This window comes from Hyperoodon ampullatus, assembly GCF_949752795.1.
Source record: "Hyperoodon ampullatus genome assembly, chromosome: 11".
Lineage (NCBI taxonomy): Eukaryota > Metazoa > Chordata > Mammalia > Artiodactyla > Ziphiidae > Hyperoodon > Hyperoodon ampullatus.
The window spans coordinates 40,048,236-40,069,698 of record NC_136924.1 but is presented as its reverse complement, the minus strand read 5'-3'; the positions used below and the strand labels follow the sequence as shown (position 1 = coordinate 40,069,698).

The window sequence follows — 21,463 nt, the reverse complement described above, 5'->3', positions numbered from 1 at the left end:
AAAGGAGACAGGATTTAGATGTACAATGTGACTTAAACGTTTTACCCTATCATGGCTGTCCTCAGCCCACTGCTGGACCGAGCCACGGGTCCCTCCTAGGTCCGGGGGGAGGGGAATGTGTGAATCATGGGTCCTAGCTCAATTCCCTCTGCCTCCGAAGTCTCCCAGCCCACCTGCATCTCTCCAGTACATCAGGGTCTTATTTTCTTCCCAGAACTTGCCCTGTCTGCACCGACCTTGTCCACACCCTCCTCCAAGTCTGCGTACCCTTCCACGCTCCAGTTTCCCAGGCAGCGGCTGTGTCTACCCTGCGCCAGGCTGCATCCCCAGGACCTAGCTTGGTACACGGTCGGCCCCCAATAAATACTGACTAAATGAATGTCAAGTTCCTATTGTGTGGAGCTCATGGGGGCTCCCACATCCCACCCCAGGGTAATGCCTAACCCTGGTCGCTAGTGAGGATAATGATGAGTTATTGAATCAAACGATACCCCCAAGAGTGGATTTCCACTTAAACCGAAACCTGACAAAATCTGAACTTCCCCTGCAGTGTCCATGACCCCCTGTCAGTGCTGAGCTGGGTCCTGCCTGGGAAAGGCTTAAACAAGATGACCTCAGAAGGCCCCTTCTTCCTCTGAAATTTCAGAGTCTACAAATTCTGCTGAGGGCAGGTGTCACAATTCCCCAGGGATGGGCCACTTGGTAGGGACCCTGACCGAAGCAGAGATTCCGATACCACCCCCCCACCCCGCCACCATCCCCAGCAGCATCCCTATGGGGAGGGGATGGCTGGATCGAGCAGCTTTCCTTAGAGCATGCCACTCACACCAGGGGGTCAGCCAGGAAGACTGTGGACAGAAGTTATCAAAGAGGAGGCCTAGAGCGTGCCCACCTCCACTGCAGGTCGACCTGAGGCATTGTTCTCAGTCCTTTCCCGGAAGTCCTCACTGCCCCTCCCCAGAGAGCATGAACCTCTCCAGGCCACACCCGGGGCCCCTCCATCATCGTGGTTCTCCCTGGGAATTATCCACACACCTGTCTCTCTCTCCGTGGCTGTGTCCCTGGCCACTTGGACAAACCAGACCCTCGGGGAATGTCCCCTGAACAGGACCAAGAAGAAGACCCCTGGAAGGTCAGGCACCGTTGCTGGCCTGAAAGAACTGACGTCACAGGATGATGCTTTAGCCTCGTCAATATTCATAGATTATCCCTTCCAAGAAAACCACAGGTTAGACAGGCTCAAGGATTTGGCGATTCACAGCAGGGTTTCTCAACCTCAGCATCTCAGGCCTTTTGACCTGGGGGATTCTCTGTTGGGAGGAGGGGAGCCGGTCCTGTGTTTCGTGAGATGCCCCGCCCTCCAAACTGTGTCCAGACGTTGCCAGGTATGGGGGGTGGTGGGGGGAGAACCACCCTGGTAGGAATTTTAAGGGAGGGAGGGGTGAATTTGGTGAGGGGTGACTCTGGAAAGAGTGGGTTAATTAACTCACCAGCAGTCACACGGGAACAAAGCCAGATGTAAACCCAGGTCTCTCCAAAGCCCAGGATCTTTCTAGCAACAGTTGGTAATTTTTAGCATTTCTTAATAGCATTGTTGCTTCACCCCCCAGGCTAGCCATACTTTCATAGTCACAATTTTAACCTTTCGTAAAGAAAAGTTAGATGCACCTGAGGCATCCCACAATTTCTGCGGGGAGGGTTTACAGCAGGGCCAGCGTGCAGCCCCCAAGATCTGGCCGCACTGTGGGTCACCTCAGGGTCTCTTGCCCCAACGTGTAAGGAGGGGACCATCTCCCTGTAGTGGCCCTTTCATCCAGCCCGTGCCATTGGCCGCTGGCATCTCCCGCTCTGGTTTGCAACCAGGTACTCACCTGCTCTGTTCTTTATTACGACTCAGCCGCAGCTGTGACTCCACCACCCTCTTCTCCCCATGGCTCCCGCCCATGAAACCCTTGGTTGCAACCCCCCGGGGCCCCATTCCCCACACAGGGCATGAGCTGGCTCCTCTCTCGTCCAGCTGGCAGCTCCCAGGGAGCAGGGCTGTGCTGGCATCCTGTGGCCCCAGCACCAAGCACGGGGCTGGCACAACCATGACAGCTAAAGGCACGAAAGAAACCACGGCAGCCAGACGGAGGCAGCGGCCTTTTTGGGGATAAACCACAGCACAACGTCTGGGTGCTGCGCCCCTGGAACGCGCCGGCTCCTGCCGCCAGCCCACGGGCAGGTCGACAACACAGCCAGGGTTTCAGTGGCTTTTATTTAATACCCAGAAATCCAAAGTAAACACTGCTTAAAACAATTAAAAGGACAATAAAGTATTGGCACACAAGTTGGGGAAGAGGATTCGGTTGCTTTAAAACAACACAGCTCTGTGTCACATCCAGTTAGGACCTTAGGGTGTGTGGGGCTCTGGGCTCAGTGCTTGCATGAGGCTGTGTGGCTGTTCCAGGAGAACCAGAGCTTCAAGTAGGCTCCCCAAAACCAGTGGAGTGGGTTTCAAAGACACGCCACCCTGAGGACAATAAAAGGAGGCATTTCCCAGCCTTTGCTCGTCACTGCACAGGCGCCAACGGTCTTGCTTTCACTTAGTCCCTGAGGACGAGGGTCCCTCTTCAGGGGGGGAAACCATTCACTGAAAATGGGGGTCAGTGGAGGAGGAAGGGTTCCAGAACTTTCCTCAATTAAGGTCTAAGAGGGAAGCGTTTGCATTCCAAGGAGCCCCCGGTGAGAATCAAGAGAAAGTTGTTTCTGCTGCTCCAGTTACCCCAAGATGCTCCAGCATGTGGCACCCCACAGAGGGGACATCCCAGGCCCTGGAACTCCTGTCCCCAAGCCAACAGGGACGATGGGTGGATCCCAAGAGGAGTCTCCCTACTGCAGAGTTCACCCTGACTTCTGCCCGGAAACTGCTTCACCAACCCTCACCTCCACACCCATCCAGGCCCCACTTTCAATTCTGAGTCAAGGGAGGAAAACGAGATGCATACAGCCCGAGGAGGTCCTTCGCGGGTGGGTGGAAGGCACACCTACACCTCTGCACCAATTTGAAAAAAAATAATTTGGAGACTAGATCACATTCTCTGCTGGAGCATGGCCTTAAACAGTCAGCATTACGACACAAAAGTGCTTGTTTATACTTTTCCCACATATCTTATCATTCCTGTTACTCTCCTACTTGAAACACAGAGGGCTTGAAGTGGGCTTGCTGAACCCCGACGCCTATCCCCATCCCCAGAGTAACCAATCCCGCCCCTCCAGGGCGTGGAATAGGCTGGAGCCGCCCACCTGGGCTGAAGACCCTCGAGGCTTTTTTCCAAACCCCAACCTCACCTCTGCCATCCCCCCCCAGGGCCCCAAGGAAGCAGCAGCACCCTTGCCAAGCCCACCTGTGGACAAGGCAGGTGGATGGGTCTCCACCAGCCGCAGTCACTGTGATTCTACACGTGTAATGAAGGCGGCCCAGAATGTTCCAGCCTCGGCTCTTTTGTTGGTTCTTAAATGTCACTGCATCCAGCAGGAGACACCGTAATGCCATTTTCATTATTTCTTTCCCCTGCTGGGTAACCACCTCCATCAAAACGGCTATTCTGAACCCATCCCCAGCCGGGCAGCTGCGTGAGCTGAGACAGAATATGAAAGTGTTTTCTAAGTCTTGAGCGCTGGTATTCACTGTAATATTAACAACTTCCTCAGCAGCTCTGATCTACAGCAGGAAGGCGAAAATCAAACAGTAGAGAAAGGCCCATCTTGCCGGGGTAGCAAATGCTGGGTGAACTCAGGTGGTCGGCGTCATAAAAACCCCAGCTCGGGAGCCAGGGGTTGGGGGAGGGGGTGAGCCAGCATAGGACCCGCCTCAGACCCAGCCTATGAGTCCCCATTTCTCTCCCGAGACAAGGTGGGCGAAGGCTGAAGAGCACGCAGACAAGGGATCGCATTTCCTTCAACAGGGTGCCCCAAAGGATGCCGACAGGGCTCCAGAAAGCTGGTACTCCGGGAGGAGAGAGGTGAACACTTCACATCTCCCTGTTACAGGCTGAGCTGTGCCCACCCCCCCAGAACCCACATGTTGAAGTCCTAACCCCCAGGACCTGAGAATGTGACAGTATTTGGTGACAGGGTCCTTACAGAGGTAATTATGGTAAAATGAGGTCATTAAGGTAGACCCCAATCCAATCTGCCTGGTGTCCTTAAAAGAAGAGATTAGGACACAGACACACGGGGAGACACGTGAGGATGCCTGGAGAAGATGGCATCTACAAGCCAAGGAGAGAAGCTCGGAAGGTACCAACCCTGATGACACCTTGATCTCGACTTCCAGTCTCCAGAACTGTGAGAGAATAAATGTCTGTTGTCTCAGGCCCCCGTCTGTGGCACTTTGTCACGGCGGCCCAAGCCAACTAAAACACCCTGCTTTCTAAAGGCTTTTTAAAATGCATCCATCCCCCAACAGGAGCTCTGGGACTGGACACTTCCCACTGGAAGGTGTCTACAGTGCCTCTGCCACTCCAGAGGCATTGTAGAGCTGACTCCGACACAGCCCACTCGGCCGTAGCGAGAAATAAAGAAATGCCTCAGAAATCCTTCCTCCCTCGGACTGTGGCAGCTGGGTCCTCTGGGTCCCAGATGTCTGTGCAAAAGCTAAATGAAAACAGAACTGAGTGGCCGAGAAGCAGGGATGTGGGTGGACACTCGGTCACAGCTAAAGCTTCTGAGACTTAAGAGTGAAGTTTGTAAAACTGCAAAACACTTTTTAGTAAAAAGCCCTTACTGTCGAGGGGAGCCCTACCCAGGAGATTCCACCGCGACAGACGAGCCATTGCCACTGCTGCAAAGCTCCATCTCTCATCCCCTGTGGTCACTGACGGCTGTCAGCTGGAAGGCAGGGCGCCCCCTCCCAGGGATTCCGGCTTTTTTCTTTTCCATCTTTTGATCAACAAGGGACAGCACCCCGGGACACCCCAGGTGAAGCCAGGCTGCAAACTCAAGCACTGGTGTTTGGAACCTGCATTTCAGAAGAGGCCGCCCGTTGCAGAATTACAGGGAAAGGAGGCTAAGAGTATCAACCAGAAAAAGGTGGGGTGGGTGTGGGGAACAGCCGCGGGCTTGGAGGGGAGGCCAGGGCACCTCCCGAAGCACCGTCCCCGCCGCGGTCTCTGCCGCTCCCCGCCCGTCACTCCAGGTGCTTGTATTTGGTGAACAGGTTGTAAAGAACCCGCAGGGTGGATTTGAGGTCCAGGTTCACCACATCTGCAGAAGGAAACAGAGAGACCGCTTGGTGGAGGAGAGAGTGCGCCCCAAGCCGTGGTGCCCCAAGCTCTTGGGAGACATGTGGGACATCCTCTGTGTCCCCAGCAGGGCACTTCTGCCATCCCCCAAGATACAGACTGCCGTGAGGGCCCCCGGGCCGCTACCTGTGGGATGAGCACCTGGGATGGCGAGGATGCTCCTTCATCCCTTCTAGGATTTGCATTGGACAAGTCTGCGTGGTGCAGGGTCTACGCCAACCGAGGACATTTACTGGGGACCAAACACCCACAGGCCATCCTGTGCCAGGACCACGGGCCTCCTGGGGCAGGGCAGGTGGGAGCTGCTGTCCCACCCCCTCTAGGTCAGGCACAGCGTGTGGCCCAGTAAGTCTCAGCCGCCTTGTTTGGTGGGAAGGGGCTCTGTCCTCCTGGGAGTCAGGGACCTGGTTCTTCTCACTTGCTCTGTGAGCTCAGACCAGGGGCTTGGGGAGGGCTAGGGGGATCATGGGTCATAGGACGGAATTCCTGTCCCCGGACGGGTGTTCAGCAGTGGCTGCTGAGCCTCCCAGGGGGGGTGTGTGCGGAGGACACCCTACCCAGAATTCATGCCGTCACTGTAGGGCGGTGATTCCCAAAGTGGGGTCCCCGGACCAGGAGCACTAGCGTCACCTGGCAACTTGTTACAAACAGGACTTGGAGGATCCATTCCACGGCCCCCAAATCAGAAGCTGTGTTGGAGGAATCCCCTCCCCCCCGGAATTCAGATGCCCATTTGCATTAGGGATTCCTGGTATAGGTCATTTAACATAGGAGCCAGGTATGACAGCGAGGTGGGGCTCTGCGGGTCTCCACTGCCATTCAGACCTCATGGGGCATGACCGAGCCACGTCCCTGCTCACGAGCATCGCCCGGGCATCAGGACATCGACCCGACAGGCATTAAACTGCAGTAAACCTTTAATATCCTTTCAAGACGTGAAGCGGCATCTCTAGTCTAAGCAATGGAGCCTGGAGAGTCAATTAAATCCTGAGGCCGTGGAGCAGAGGCCGTGTCCTCCAAGTCAAGTGGTTACTAAAGAATCAGCCTTGGTGGCTCTGTCAGTGCAGGCCTCTTGGTCCCCGAAACCCTGAGCACAGGGGACATGTGGAGCTGGGGTCGGCAGAGCCCAGCCTTTGAGCCACACGTGTGGGGCCTGAAGGGAGAGACATGGCTGGCCGGGCAGCCCCTCTAAGACCTGGGTCAGGGCGTTACCTTCGGGTCGAGCCTTGGGCTTCTTAAGGCCTCCATCCAGCATCAGCTCAAAGGCAAATGACACATTGTGGACCTGCAGAGGAAGCCAGAGTTAGCACCGGGGCTGCAGCTGGTCCCAGGCCCGCCCGCTGCCCCCTGCTTTCCTTCTAAAAGGACGGGATGGGAGCAAGTGTGGACAGAGGGAGCCTTCACAATAACTATGCCCACGAGGACCGGGGGTGTCCTGGGCAGAGCAACAGGATGGGCAGAGGGAGGGTGAGGGAGTCTTTTGAGGATAACACTCATTCACCTGGTGGTCCTCACTCCCCTCACCAATGATCGGGGGTGGCTGGGACATGCAGGGATGCGGGCACAAAGCCTGCCCTCAAGGGCTAGGGGTCCCCAGGTCCCGACACATCCACATGATGACAAGAGATAGTGACTTCCTTTTACAGATGAGGAAACCGAGGCTCAGAGAGGACAAGTCACTTCCCGAAGGTACCCAGCCCCGTGCACCATCCCCAGCATAAAGCAGCCACCCACCATCTGCCAGAAGGGCCTAAACGAGCTGAGTGTGACAGCTGTGCTCTCGGCAGGACAGCGGTGGCCCTGGTAAGGGGCAGGCAACTGGACCCTGCTGCAGCTGAAGTCAGGCCGCTGGTGGCTGCAGCAGGGCTCTGGTCCTGGCCCTCACCTGCATGGCCCCAGAAAGGTGGACACATCCGCATCCCCACACGACCTCCCCCTCCAGCACTCGGCCCCCGCCAAGGATGCTTGAAGCTCGCATTCTGCTAATGGCTGCCACAGAGGTTAGATACGGAGCCTTCTCTGCTGTGTTTAAAGTCCACCTGAACCAGAGAGATGCTGGTAATCAACCAAATCACAGGCAGCCCAACGTCTGCTTCGAGCAAAGGCTGGTGTGGGGTGGAGGACCAAAAACTAACAGAAATCACCAGTGTCAGAGCTAGAAAGGACTTTAGGGCTGTTCATAATCGAATACCCTTTGAACAATAACATTTTCATGATTTCACTGCAAATGAAATCAGAAACATGCTAACAAGTTTACCTGCGATGTGGTTTAATAATTAACCAGGAGAAAGACATCTGGCAAAATAACCCTCAGCTAGTCAAGCCCACAAGAGCTTGGGGTACGGCAGGGAAGCATCCAGGCCACAGTGGCACCGGGCCGCGCTCAGAGAAGCAAAGGAAGCCACGGGCTGCTGGGCATCGACACGAGCCGGGCCCTGGCATGGGGGACACGGCCCAGAGTGGGCAGGGAGGGCTGCACACGACCAGAGGCTCTCAGGCCGTGCAGAGGCGGTGGGGAGACAGGAGTCAGGCTGCCAGAGCCCCACCTGCAGTGCCCGGAGCCGGCCGGGAGGGAGGGCTGCACTGGGCTGGGCCTCGAGCTGGGACGAGCATGGGAAATGGACAGGAGGGTCTGTAATCTCCCACTTCACAGAGGAGGTCCCGGGGCTAAACGGATGAGGACGTCCGTGCCAAGAAAGGCGCAAGGTTCAAGGAGATGGGGCCGGCACTCAGCCCACCCAAGTCTGGATTCGGAGCCTGGGCCCTGTCTCCAAAAGCATCCTGCTTCCTCGGCCATCGGCTGACGGCTGTCCAGATCCCCGAATTCATACACACACAACAGAATCTGAGTGGGGACAGAGTCAAGATGGCAAAGAGGGGGAAATGGAACAAGAATCAGGTTAGACCGTCAGCCCAACATGGGAACGGATGTCTTCCGTGGCCCCTCCAGACCTGCAGGATCCGCCCCCAGCACAGGTGTGGAGTGCGGTTCAGTCCATGAGGCCCTGCCCCTGCCCCAAGGAAAGAATAGCTGGGGGAGGGGGGAGCACCCTTCCACGTCCCACTTCTCCGCAGCTGCTCAGCACAACAGTGATTCGTGGTTTTTTAAGTAACAATAATTTGTAGACTTTTTTAAAGCTTTTATTTTACTTTATTTTATTTATAGATTTTTGGCCACAGCGTGCAGCATTGGGGATCTTTGTTCCCTGACCAGGGATCGAACCCATGCCCTCTGCAGTGGAAGCACAGAGTTGTAACCACTGGACCACCAGGGACGTCCCAACAGTGAGCAAGATTTCCCCTCTGCTTTCTTCTCAGTCAGAGGAAACTGCCAGATAGGAAATTGCCCCCCATCCTCCTCCCATTCTCTCTCAGAGCCATGCCTCACCACGCACAACTTCTCTGCCCTGCCAGAAAAGCATCCCCAGAGCCCAGCCCCAGGGACTGGGCACAAAGAACAGTAAACAGCCCCTGATGAGGATGTGGGGTCACCTCCCTGACCGTGATCCCAGAGTGTGACACACCCCCCAGCCTCGAGCTGAACCCCAAGGCCCTACACTGCTGCTACGAGCCAGCCCACAGGCAGGACCCTAAGTCCTTCCTCTCTGCAATGCAAAGGATTTGCAAAAATCTGGCCAGGTGAGAGAAAAGTAGAGTGTCCCAAAAAGGAGTGGGCTTTTCCGGCTCTGCCCCTGCTGACTGTGACCCCCCACCATGCCCCCAGCCCCCGTGCGAGGTCCCGATTCCTCGCTGGGGTAGGGAATCAAACGAGGAAACAGAAGGGAAAGTGCCTTGAAACTGCAAAGCCCTTCCTGGGATTTGCTTCTAGGAATAACCTCCAAGTCTCCAGGACACACTCCACCCCCAGAGAGAGGGACGCTGTGGAATCTTCCAGAAGATGAGTGATGGGCCCAAGGGACCCAGCAAAGTGGCCAGCACAGAGCAAGGCTCAAACGGTGGGCCTAAAACAAGAACCTGTCGGTGGTACCCATGCCTCTGAGACAGTTCAAAGGGGCCGTTCATTTGTTTGCAGGAACCTACAGGGTCGGAGACATCTGGTCTCGTCTTTTTAAAATCCAGTACAGGGGCTTCCCTGGTGGTGCAGTGGTTAAGAATCTACCTGACAATGCAAGGAACACGGGTTCAAGCCCTGGCCCGGGAAGATCCCACATGCCGCGGAGAAACCAAGCCTGTGCGCCACAACTATGGAGCCTGCGCTCTAGAGCCCACGTGCCACAACTACTGAGCCCATGTGCCACAACTGCTGAGCCTGTGGTCTAGAGCCCGCGAGCCACAACTACTGAGCCCACGTGCCACAACTACTGAAGCCCACGTGCCTAGAGCCTGTGCTCCACTACAAGAGAAGCCACCGCAGTGAGAAGCCTGTGCATCGCAACAAAGAGTAGCCTCCGCTCGCCACAACTAGAGAAAGCCTGCGCGCAGCAACGAAGACCCAACGCAGCCAAAAATAAATAAATTAAATAAATTTTTTTAAAAAAACCGAAAAAACATGCTGCTTCCAGGAGAGAGAAAGCAGAGCAGGGATCCAGACCATGTTAAAAATAAATAAATAAATAGATTAAAATAATAAATAAATAAAATCCAGTGCAGTTGTTTAAAAACACAAGCCCACGACGCATCCCTGATTTTGCTCACTGAGCCTCAGTCTCCTGCCGCTGCTGCAAAGATTCCCAGCGCCTTGCAGTCTCGGCCCGGGAATGCTCCGTGACGGTCTCTCTGCACATGTCACCACTGCCTGGCCACATCTAGACGAGGTGCCCGGGAGCTCAGGCACTGGGACCAGCCTGAAGTGGGTTCAGGTCTGTGCAACAGGGAAAGGCCACCACCTGCGAGGTGGTCGGGAAGACCTGGAGGCTAATAACCATCATGGCTCACGAGGAACCAACCAGTGGTGGCGTGATGTCACGACTCCCTGGGGGAGGAAAGCAGAGAATCCAGGGGTGGGAGCTGGGGGCTAACGTGGCCAGATAAGGACCCTCCAGAAGGCCGGCCTCTTCCGAGGAGAGCTCCAGCGGCCCTTGGGTCCCCTCCTCGAGGGTCGATGGGCCAGCACCACATTGGGCATGGTCCCCTACAGCAGCCTTCCCTTCCTGGCTCCCGATCAGAGGCAAAGGTGGACCGAACAGGCCTCACGCCTCCCAGGCCAGAAAGCGACTGACAGAGACTTTCATTCCATCTCAAAGGGAAGGAGACCGAGCTGGGAGGGGACGTCGCTGCCCCTGCACCGAGCCTGTCCTGGAAAGAAGCCCAGCTCCAGACGGCCTGAATAAATTCAGCCTTCTTGCTAGCCTTCATACTCATCTGAACAAAGAAAAGATCTCTCCAAAACAACGTTTCTGCAGCCAGCCACGTGGCCAGGAAATGCAAGATGAGCCCCGTCACCCAACTGTCTTGTCTTCTTGCTTCCTGACCGGCCCGCAGAGCCCTGTGCATCCCCGCTCACTGCGGATGCAAACCTGCCAGGACCTCGCTGATCTGCTCTGATTCCATCTCAGCAGGCAAGACGGCAGCGACATTTGGCCGCGAGCAAACCGCCCTCGAGGTGCCAGAAGTGGGCACATTGATAAACACGGGCCCTGCTTCCATGTTTCTCTGACTGCTGCCACCTGCTTGCATTGTCTGTCTCCCCAACTCATGGTCTAGCACTTCGGGAAAATAAAATGACAGATGCTCTCAAGTTCAAGCAATACGGCCAGTCCACAAGCCAAATTTCTAAAAGCAATGCGCTAAATACTGCTGAGATGGCTGGACCTCGGGAAGCCCTGGCAGGAGGCAAACCACCTGGTCACAAGGGCATCCCAAATGTGAAGGTCGTGCCCTTTGACCCAGAGAATCCTCTTTGAGGGATTTTCCTAGAAAACAATCCCCAGGAATGAAAAAAATATATACACACATACATATGCGTGTGTGTATATATATTCCAGACAATGCCTTATTGTTTTGTTTTAAAATAATTTTAAATAGATTATTTATTTATTTTTGGCTGCATTTGGGTCTTCGTTGCTGTGCACGGGCTTTCTCTAGTTGCGGCAAGCGGGGGCTACTCTTCGTTGCAGTGCACGGGCTTCTCATTGCGGTGGCTTCTCTTGTTGTGGAGCATGGGTTCTAGGTTCACAGGCTCAGCAGTTGTGGCACGTGGGCTCTAGAGCACAGGTTCTGTAGTTGTGGTGCACGGGCTTAGTTGCCCCACGGCATGTGGGATCTTCCTGGACCAGCGCTCGAACCTGTGTCCCCTGCATTGGCAGGCGGATTCTTAACCATTGCGCCACCAGGGAAGTCCCTGCCTTACTGTTTTAATAGTGAAAAAGAAACAAGTTGATCACCCCAAAGTGGGGAACAGGGAGACAGTGACCTCAGAGCCGCTCCATAGACTTTGTGCAGTCACTTAAGATGGTATATATAGGAAGTTCATGAAGCAGCAGGAAAACCAGACAGGATGTCCGTGTGTCATGAACAGGGGAGGGATTTGCAACTCTACTGACCTTTGGCCACAATTATTAAAACCAGCATCGTCCCGGGGGAAAGACCCCGAGGAGAACAAGGCACACGACACTTGGATGCGTCAGGCACTGCCCACGGGTTTCCTTCTTTTCCTGAGGGTCACGTCCAATTGCAATACCATTTTCTGGGCAGTACTTATTTTTTGGAGAATGCAGCTAGACTCCAGAAAGAGTGGTCAGGGGATTCTACACTGTGCCCTTGGACGAGCGCATCCCGGGCCACTGCCGGGATGGAGACCATGCATGCACGTACCTTCTGATCGAAGCTGTCCGGGGTCAGGTAGAAGTTGTGCAGGGGTACAAAGTAGTCTTCCAGAAGCCCCATGAGTAGAACCAGGTACACGCCATCTGCAAACTACAGAGGGACACATGGTGAGGTTTCTGGGCCACACACGGGGTCAGTGAATGATCTGCAGCCACTCAAAAGGAGGAAAGTGTTTTAAAGTAAAAAAAAAAAAAAAAAAAAAATCCATCCCTTGTTGAGGAGAGCGAGCCTGCAGTCAGGTGAAGGATGAGGGTGCAAAGCACGCGCTCGGGATTGGATGTGATGACCTGTGCCGCTGCGTGGAGAGAAGCAGACCGCTGACCTTGGGGATAACGCTAGCTCCCAACTCTCTGGGATGTCGTGGGTACCCTGCGGGGCGGGAGGTGGGGGCAAGGAGCACCCAGCACGCAGGGAGCGCTCCATCAGTGAGCAGGGGCCTGTGGGCACGGTTAATCCACAACCTGCAGGGCGCCCTATGCTTTGGTTTGGGGTTTGCTGCCCTGTTCTGCTTCCTCACTTTTTCAGCTGCCTGAGTTCCTTCTTCTAGCGGTATTCACAGCATAGGAAGAGACCCTCCCGTGCCCCGGTGATGACGAGCTTCTGTGTGTACCCAGCACACGGGTCCGTCCTAGCTGGGCCCTAATCAGCAGGCTGCAGCCTTACCCCACACCCCAGCCCCTCAACCTGCTACCCGGCCCAGCACCACCTCCCATGCACAGGAGGGGCCCAGGAATCTAGAGCCAAAGACTCTGCTCTTTGCCCGGGCTCCTCACCCCACTCTGCTGCCCACCGCCCAATAAGCCAGGACAGGGAGCAACTGCTCCTTTTACAGATAAAGTGATGGAGACCAGTGAGGGCAGAACAACTTGCCAGAGGGGAGGAGGGGACCAAGGCTCAGGAGGCAGAGCCTGGTCTCTGGGACATGGACCAGCCCCACCCCCCACCCCCCGGGGCAGGGCAGGGGAGGCAGGACCTGCCCATCCTCCCAGAGGGCAGACATGGTATCTCTGAGGCCTCCTGCAGATCGAGGACTCGTGAGGACCCCAGCCTCCAGATTCTGGAACTGTGTGGTCCAATATGGTAGCCACTGGCCACATGTGCCTAGTGAAATTTTTTAAGAAAATTTTTTTAACTTATTAATTTATTTATTTGGCTGCAACAGGTCTCCGTTGCGGCATGCGGGATCTTTCGTTGCCATACACGGGCTTCTCTCTAGTTGTGGCGCGGGCTCAGGAGTTGCGGCATGTGGGATCTTAGTTCCCCTGACCAGGGATTGAAACTGCTTCCCCTGCACTGGAAGGTGGATTCTTAACCACTGGACCACCAGGGAAGTCCCTTTACAAACTTTTTTGAATGATGTTGACTTATTTCGGTAAAACGTACATGACACGAAATGTACCATTTTAACCATTTGTCAGTGTGCATTTCAGTCATATTTTGTACATTCACATTGTTGTGCAACCAATCTCCAGAACTCTTAAGTTTAAATTTTAAAAAATTTAAATAAAATACAAAATTCAGTTCCTCAGTCACACAGGCCCCGTTTCAAGTGCTTGACAGCCACACGTGGCCAGTGGCTACTGTGTCGGATGGTGCAGTGATAGAACATTTCCATCACAAAAGAAAGTTTCACTGGTCAGCCCTGGGCTAGAAGGCTACCACGCAGGACAGCTGGACAGCTGCAAGGGGCCGACACCCAGGAGGCTTTCAGCTTCCTGAGACCAGCAACCGCAGTGGTAAAAAGAGAACCTGCAGAAGCGAGGACGTTTTTATTAAAGGCAACAGCGGCAGCTCCCTCCACCATCACAGCCAGGCGGCCGAGGATGAAAAGTCAAAATCACAAGCCTCCAACATCAGAAAGCCCTGTCCTCTGGAAGGGGAAGGGGACGCTAAGAAACAGCCCAAGGCAGACAGACATGATCATAATGTGTGAACGGGCAGGTCCTTCCTGGGGAGAGCATTCCAGACCCTGGTTTAACGTGATCTGATTGATCCTTTGCCTGCACGTCACAAGGTTCACGCTTCCACGCCATGCAGACGTCACTTACTCAGCTCCTGTTCTGGCCGACAGTGCTGGTGGAATGTTCTGGCAGCTCTTGCCCCCTCCCCGGTGACACTGGGCCAGCGCACCCCCAAAACCGCTCTCTCACCAACACTGAGCCATTTCCAGGGAAACAGAAGAACCCACTCCCATCACCCGCCGGGAGGCGTGGGGAATGGGTGCTGAGGCGCCAAGATGCCTGGAGAGCCTTTGCTGATTTCCAAGGCATCTTCTAACCCACCCTGGGACCCCCGTGTCACAGGAGTGTGGGAGAGATGGTCACGCAGAAAGGAAGACAGGGGAGGGATGGGGTACCAGGAGGGTGAGGGCTAGGCGGAGCGGGCCGGCTTATCAGCAAATGAGTGGCACCCTCGGTTTTCACACGCTCAAGAGCAGTGGCCCTCCGACGGGGTGCCCTCACTCAGCACCCACGGTGCGGCTCTGCAGGAGATGGAAATCCCCACGGAGGCCCGAAGACACCATCACCGCTGTCTTCATGCGCATGTATTACTGACCTTTCAAATGCACTTTCTCCATTCCAGTTTAAACATGTGGGGAGAGGTTCAAAGAGGAACTGGCTCAGTATCACAGAGCTAGGAAGCCGCCCACAATATAAAAGTGGTTTTAAAAAGAAAGGAACACACACACACACACACACACACACACACACACCCTGAGCAGGAATTTGAGCCTCTGACTTCCAGGACATCGAGATTTTAATGATGAACATATTTATAAAAATACCCAAAATCCTTTGCCACAAAAGGAAAAAAATCTGCATTTCTATGGCCAGTGATCTTTCCTGGTGGACCGCTGGTTCAAAATATTTTTTTTTTTTTTTTTTTTTGTGGTACGCGGGCCTCTCACTGTTGTGGCCTCTCCCGTTGCGGAGCACAGGCTCCGGATGCGCAGGCTCAGCAGCCATGGCTCACGGGCCCAGCCGCTCCGCGGCATATGGGATCCTCCCAGACCGGGGCACGAACCCGCATCCCCTGCATCGGCAGGCGGACTCTCAACCACTGCGCCACCAGGGAGGCCCCAAAATATTTTTAAGATATTACTTCATATTGTGTGGTGATAGAAAAAAAAATGGACATACTGAGTAAATAGAGATCAACGCAAATTGAAGTTTAGAGTCTCAACCTAAGATGTCTGGCTATTAATACTGGTGTGCAGGCCCACCTGGGCAGTGACAGTCGGAAAGAGTTGGCGAGGATGTGGGTTCTCACCAGCGCCAGTGAGAGTTTCAGGCGGGCAAACCTTCCTGGGCCCTCTGTGTTACCACGGAGAAATGCTCCAACGACCCCATTTCTAGAAGTTTATCGTAAGGAAGCAGACAAGGGCACAAACAGCTGTGTGCAAAGATGCCCGCCGAACAGCTATTTACAAGGTCGGCAAACGTCCCAGCATGAGGACTGTGTTTAATGATGCACAACACAGCCTTAGAACAGAATCAAAGGCAGCTATTAAAAGTGACAAACACAGACAGACAGACAGACCAGACAACACAAAAAGGACGAGACAGAAACACATACCCACTCACACAAAAACATGCCCACACTATTTAGTAACAAAAAACACTTTACAAAACAGCTGTACAGTATGATCCATTGCCATTTCAAAAAATACACTTACGCATACAAACCACCTAGAAAAATACACATCCAACCATTAACTGTAGTTCATTACCTCTGGAGAGGATGACAGGAGAGTTTAGGGGGAGTAGAAAAACGGACTGTTGCTTTTCAATGAGTACACTTCTGTACTGTTAATATTTCAAGCTGCAAATAATCAGAGGCTACGTGTGCAATTTTTTAGTAAACTGATAAAAAATAAGTGTGTTTGCAAACAATGCACAAATAAATATACACAGTAAAAACGGACCATTCGGCTTTCAAACACAGACCCGTGTTGCCCACGATGAGCTATCCGTGTAGAGAAATGATGTGGAATAAAATCTCCAGCACCACTCTCTCTGGGCGATGGGATTACGGATGATTTTTATTTGTTTTGCTTATCTGCATTTTCAGACATTTCTACAATGAACCTGAATTACTTTTTTAATTAGAAAAGCAAATGAGAAAAGTTAAAGCAAGAGAAAGGAATAAATGCAATCACCCAGGGGTTTGAGAAGGATCAGCTGCGCATTGGAGAAATCGGCACTGAGAACTCAAAAGACGCCAAATTCAAGCACCCAGCTAATCCTGGGGAAATTATATTTTGTCTTTAATGCTTGCCGAGCACTTGGAACATATTTTCACGATGGTGCTTCCGCTCTGAGTGGGGGTGGGGAAGTATACTTTCTATACTTACTGTAGGAGAAATACTTTGTGCGTATTCATTAGAGGGATATTAGCAAGCATTTGTTAGGTGCCAGCCGCTGCGCTGCCTGTAGGACGGCCACGGACAGCAGAAGCAGAGGGGGCCAGGACATTCCAGACTGAGGGACCCGTACACGCAGAGGCTCTTTGGTGAAGGTGCGATGGCACCTTGGAGGGTGTTATGCTTGAATTGTATCCCCCCCAAAAAAGATGTGTTGGGATCCTAACCCCCAGAATCTGTGAGCGTGAATTTATTTGGAAAACCAGGGTCTTTGCGGAAGTCCTCACGTTAAGATGAGGTCATTAGGGTGGGTCTTAATCCAACGTGACTGTGTTTTTACAAAAAGGGAAAATTTGGATACAACGCCCACAAGAAGGCCGAGATTGGGAAGAAACATCTAATGACCCAAGGAACGCTCAAAATTACCAGCAAGCCACCAGGAGGTGGGGGAGAGCCTGGAACAGATCCCCGCTCAGAGCCTCAGAAGGAACCAGCCCTGCAGACACCTTGATCTGGGACTTCTGGCTTCCAGAACTATAAAGACATAAATGTCTGTTGTTTAAGGTACTAGTTAAGGTAGCCCCAAGAAATTAAGACAGAGGGTCTGGGAGAAGGCCAGGATGGCTGGGGCTGGGGTTATCTCGGCTGTGGGATGGGCATTCCTTGTTAGACGAACATACTTTGTTCACACCGCCCGCCGGGGATCAGAAAGCTGGCTGAAAATGACACCGGACAAAGGGTCCTTCGGCCCAGAACAGAGCTTACCTGGGTCTCTAGTTCCGTCACCTCCAAATTCAGCTTGTTCAGGTGCTTGTTCACAAATGTGATGAGAGACTGAAAAGCAAAGAGACACAGGAACCGTGAGCAAGAGATTCAGCTCCCACGTTGGGGGACAGATGTGACATTTGCCATCACTGGCTTTATGCAATGCTTCCATAATCTCTTCTGTTTGCTAAAATAAAGTGCTTGTGTTTAAAGCGAAATGTTCTTACAATAACCCTTGGTTTTAATGGGATAATGCCTAAATCTATCCCAGCTGGAGAAGAAACGTACATCTCTGTTCCCCAGCCCATGTGCACACACGCGATCCACACACATTCCGTATTTAACAAGCCTACAGAAGAATAATCAGTGCCCTCAAGAAGGATATAACTGTCAGGGGGAGATAAATGCTTAAATGTAGGCTAGATGTAACCTTGAACTACAAAAGATTGAGACAGAAAGGCTGCCTGGGGCCACACCCATCACAGTGTCAGTAAAGGAAGAAACGCCAGAGATTTTCTGAGCCCTGGTTTCTATGTACATAGGGCCACTGGCTTCTCCTCTCTGGCAAAAGTTTAAAACTTGCCACGTGTAACTTTTCTCGATAATCAAACCCAACTTTCATGGAAACTCAACACCAACCCCACCTCTGCCTACCCTGGACATGATGTCATCATTTTTTCATTCCACCCAAATCTACCATGTGCCAGGCACTCTGCTTCATGCTAGAGACACGAGACAGTAACTAAGACAGAGCCCCACCCTGAAGAGTCTGAGGCACAATGCTCCATATACACACCCAGTGGAGGCCACGAAGAATCGAGAGAAAACAGCAAAGCCTGTGAAACACACAATGTCGGGGCGGGGCGGGGCGGAGGGTGTTGATGAGAAGTGTGTGGGTCCCTGGAAGATGTGGCGCACAGGGGATTAGCATTTGAGCCGGGGTGAGCCAAGTGGGAGATGAGAGTGTGGGGAGAGGGCGGAGCAGCCACCCAGGCCACGTACACACGTGCGAACCCAGCGGCATCTTCCGGCTGGGGCTGGATGTAGGTGGGATGGGAGAGAGTAGGAGGGCATGACCTTGGAGGGACCTGGAGAGGTGGACGGGAGCCCCGAACACAACAATTCCAGTGTGGGAGTGGGAAAGGGCCGGACTGGAAGCAGGAAGCTGTCGGGAAACTAAAGGATTTTGTCTTGGTCACTGCTGGGGTCCCCCCAGCATTCCTTTTCAAAGAATAAATCAGCATCAGACCTACTGAAAGACAACATTACTCCATATCACATTCAGTGCCACCGAGCAACTATCTAGTTCGAGCCAGGCCCTCGCACAGGGAGATCGCATTGTATTCTCACAGCGGCTGCCTCTGTCCTGACAGATGGGAAACCTGCCGCGAGGGGTTATAATCTGCCCAGGTCACACAGCCTGTAAGTCGGCAGAGGGGGGATCGTGGCAGATATGAATCCTCTTCTTGTGCATCCACTGAATACGTTCCGTCAGGGTTCTGGGGGTCGGATGTGGCCGGGGGTGGGTGGGGGGCAATGCTCTGAGGCCCCAGGGTATGTCGCTCGTGACCCGAGAATGCTAAGACGGCTCTGCCCCAGAAGGACCATTGGGATGGTTCTGCCAGCCTTTTGCAAAGTGCTTCAAGAACTAACAATCTCATTGTCCCAGCCTGGACCAACATTTTCCAAACGTGGGTTCCATGGGAATTTAATATGTTCTATGCCCACATAAATAAACAGATCTCACTACAGACAAACGTGCTTGGAAAATGCTTCCTACTAAGCCCCCTCTTGGAGAATTGCAAAGCATGTCAGCATATTAAAGGCTCTGAGAAGTCCTGCATTAAGAAACCTGTGTGGGGAAATTGTCCAAGACAGAGAGCTCTCTCCCCAGGGTTAAGGGCTCAGATTATATAGGCTCAGATCCATCCCACTGCTGCATTCCTGAATGAGAGGTCTACAGATGCTCAGATAACTCGATGTGCAGTGAGTCTTGATTCCTTTGGAGGGAGAGCAAGGCTTCTGGGCAGATCCCCTTGGAAGCTCGCTATTCCCCAGCCTGACTCCGGAGCCTCGTTCACACGGTTTTGTCCGGTTTTGTCCACCCGTAGACTGACCAGCAGGCTGCCTGGGCTGAGGAAGGGCCTCTCCTTTGTGCTCCCGTCTGGGAGAGACGGGCCAAATGCAGCTCAGAACAGCTCTGCTAGCAACGCCTGCTTGTTTACCAGGCACGTCGTGAATGCGGCTTCCATGTAAAGAGGCCAGCACGAGCCAGCAAGCTGACACGCTGAAAAACATTTCCACATTGAAAAAAAGCCTTGATTCGGAATGAACCGCCACCCGATGCTGGTGGGGTAATTCACTCCACAGCGGGAGGGTGGGTGGGCAGGAAGACACCCAGGAGCAGAGATGCTGAGTTAAAAGGTGCTAATTTTATGCACTGCAGTTACGCTTTTGAATAATTACACTTCAATCCAAGTGGCAAACATTTCAGAGATTTCAAACATTTTCCCACCTTCTTCCCTGCACGGAGTTCATGCCGTAAGAAAAGCCCAGAGACAGAGGGAAACACAGCCGGATGGAGAGCTCACCTTCTTCACGACACTGAGCTTGTCCGGGGCGTGGTCGAAGAGTGTGTCAAAGGCGTCCCGCTCTGCAGAGACACAGAGAAGGGTTTAAGGAGACACAGGCGCTGCTCTAATCCCCGCCCGGCCCGGGGACCAGGCAGCTTCTAATCCCTCGGATGTTCAGCCTGCCTAGAATCCTTTGCATTCCTGCCAGAACTGAGGGGCGGGTGCTGATGAGGAGCAAAATCAAGGAAAAGATGCTTTGAAGGGTCCTTCTAACGTGGTTTCTATCTTTCAACCTACAATACAGGGGTAGCGTTTGGACAGCCGCCCCCATCACATCCTAGGACTTGAGGGGTCCTTGCCTCTCTCCCTTTCCCCACACTCCTTGTCTTATCGGTAAATCTTATCAATAAATCTGACCACCTCCCCCGCTGGTCATGGCTGCCACCCCCATACAAGCCCCATCTCCCCTCACCGGGGGGTGGGCAGCTACAACTTCCTGCTTAATCGGTCTCCCTCCTACACTCCCAGCCCCTCCCATCCATTCTCCCTCACGGGCACAGTGAGCCCCTTAAAGTGTAAACTGGATCATTTCTTGCCCCTCCCCATCCCTGCCCTGACTAAAACTCTCCACCCGCGTCTCATCACTCTTAGAATAAAATTCACTCTCTCTATCATGGGCCCACAGGGTCCAGTGAGCTCAGCATCGCCTCCCCCGACGAACACACTCACCCTCCCTAACCTCACTCCACCCACCAGCTTCCCCCTGCTCCTCCATCACACGCCCACCACAGGGCCTTTGCACCTGCTGTTTACCAGCCTCACCTCCATAGGTTGCTCTGAGATGTCACCTCCTCTGAGGGACCTTCCAGGACCATCTGCTTCTAAAAGAGCACCCCACTTCTGCTATCTGTCCTCTTACCCTGGTGCAATTTTCATAGCACCTATTCGCTACTTGAGAGCACATTTTATTTTTCTTTATCTGCTGGACTGTCAGCTCCTTGCAGGCCAGATCACTGTCTCACTTGTTCCCTGCACTGTCACCAGCCCCAGAACAGTGAAGGGCCCACAGCCAGTGCTCAGAAGAAAGGAAAGAGCCAAGAAATCCTGCTCAGAATCCCTCTCCAGCTATTCTCCCCAGGATGTCCGCCTCTGTTGGAACATCTGCAGGGCCTGAAGTGACCCGTTCCACCACATCCCAGGGACCTTCCTTCTGCCAGGGATCCTGACCCACTCTAACTGCCACTCCTGGGCCCAACCATGTCTTCCAAATTAACACAGGATCAGCCCCTTTGCTTTCAGTTGTGAGGTCACCGGAGGCCGAGGCAACACAGCTCTCAGTGGACAAGACAGGAGCAGGGCTGGCTGGGGGCCAGGGGCCTGGTTCTAGCCAGACGCTGCCATGGCGGGTCACATGGGGGCAGAGCCCACTGTGCCCTGGAGCCCAGGCAGGAGGGCTGAGGTCTCCAGGGTGGACACAGCACTGTGGGGAGTCGCTGCCAGGCCCGAGGGGCTGGGGAAGGGGGGCATCTGGAAGGCCCTGGGGCCCCCACTCCTGTCCTCAAGGAGCCACCCATCCCCCCAGACTGCCTGTGGATGGTATATGCTCAGGCGACCTCCGCCAGCAGAGACGCCCTCTATTACTTGCTGGGGCTTGGACCCAAACGCTAGCACGGAGTGCTGGGGCGCTGGGG

General features: G+C 53.7%; 1 protein-coding gene across 2 annotated transcripts in view; it reads right to left on the bottom strand.

The window, feature by feature from the left end:
• Positions 1-5,170: 5,170 nt before the first annotated feature.
• The window catches only part of PARVB (parvin beta), a gene marked incomplete at both ends in the record, with an annotated part of 114,008 nt that continues 97,715 nt past the window's right edge, over positions 5,171-21,463 (bottom strand). The window contains 5 exons of one of the 2 annotated variants that reach the window (XM_079714707.1): positions 5,171-5,247; positions 6,498-6,570; positions 12,060-12,161; positions 17,200-17,268; positions 19,791-19,852. In XM_079714707.1, coding sequence (XP_079570833.1) covers positions 5,171-5,247; positions 6,498-6,570; positions 12,060-12,161; positions 17,200-17,268; positions 19,791-19,852 — 383 coding nt within the window. The remainder of the gene's footprint in view (positions 5,248-6,497; positions 6,571-12,059; positions 12,162-17,199; positions 17,269-19,790; positions 19,853-21,463) is intronic. The other variant, XM_079714708.1, reaches the window with a different exon arrangement.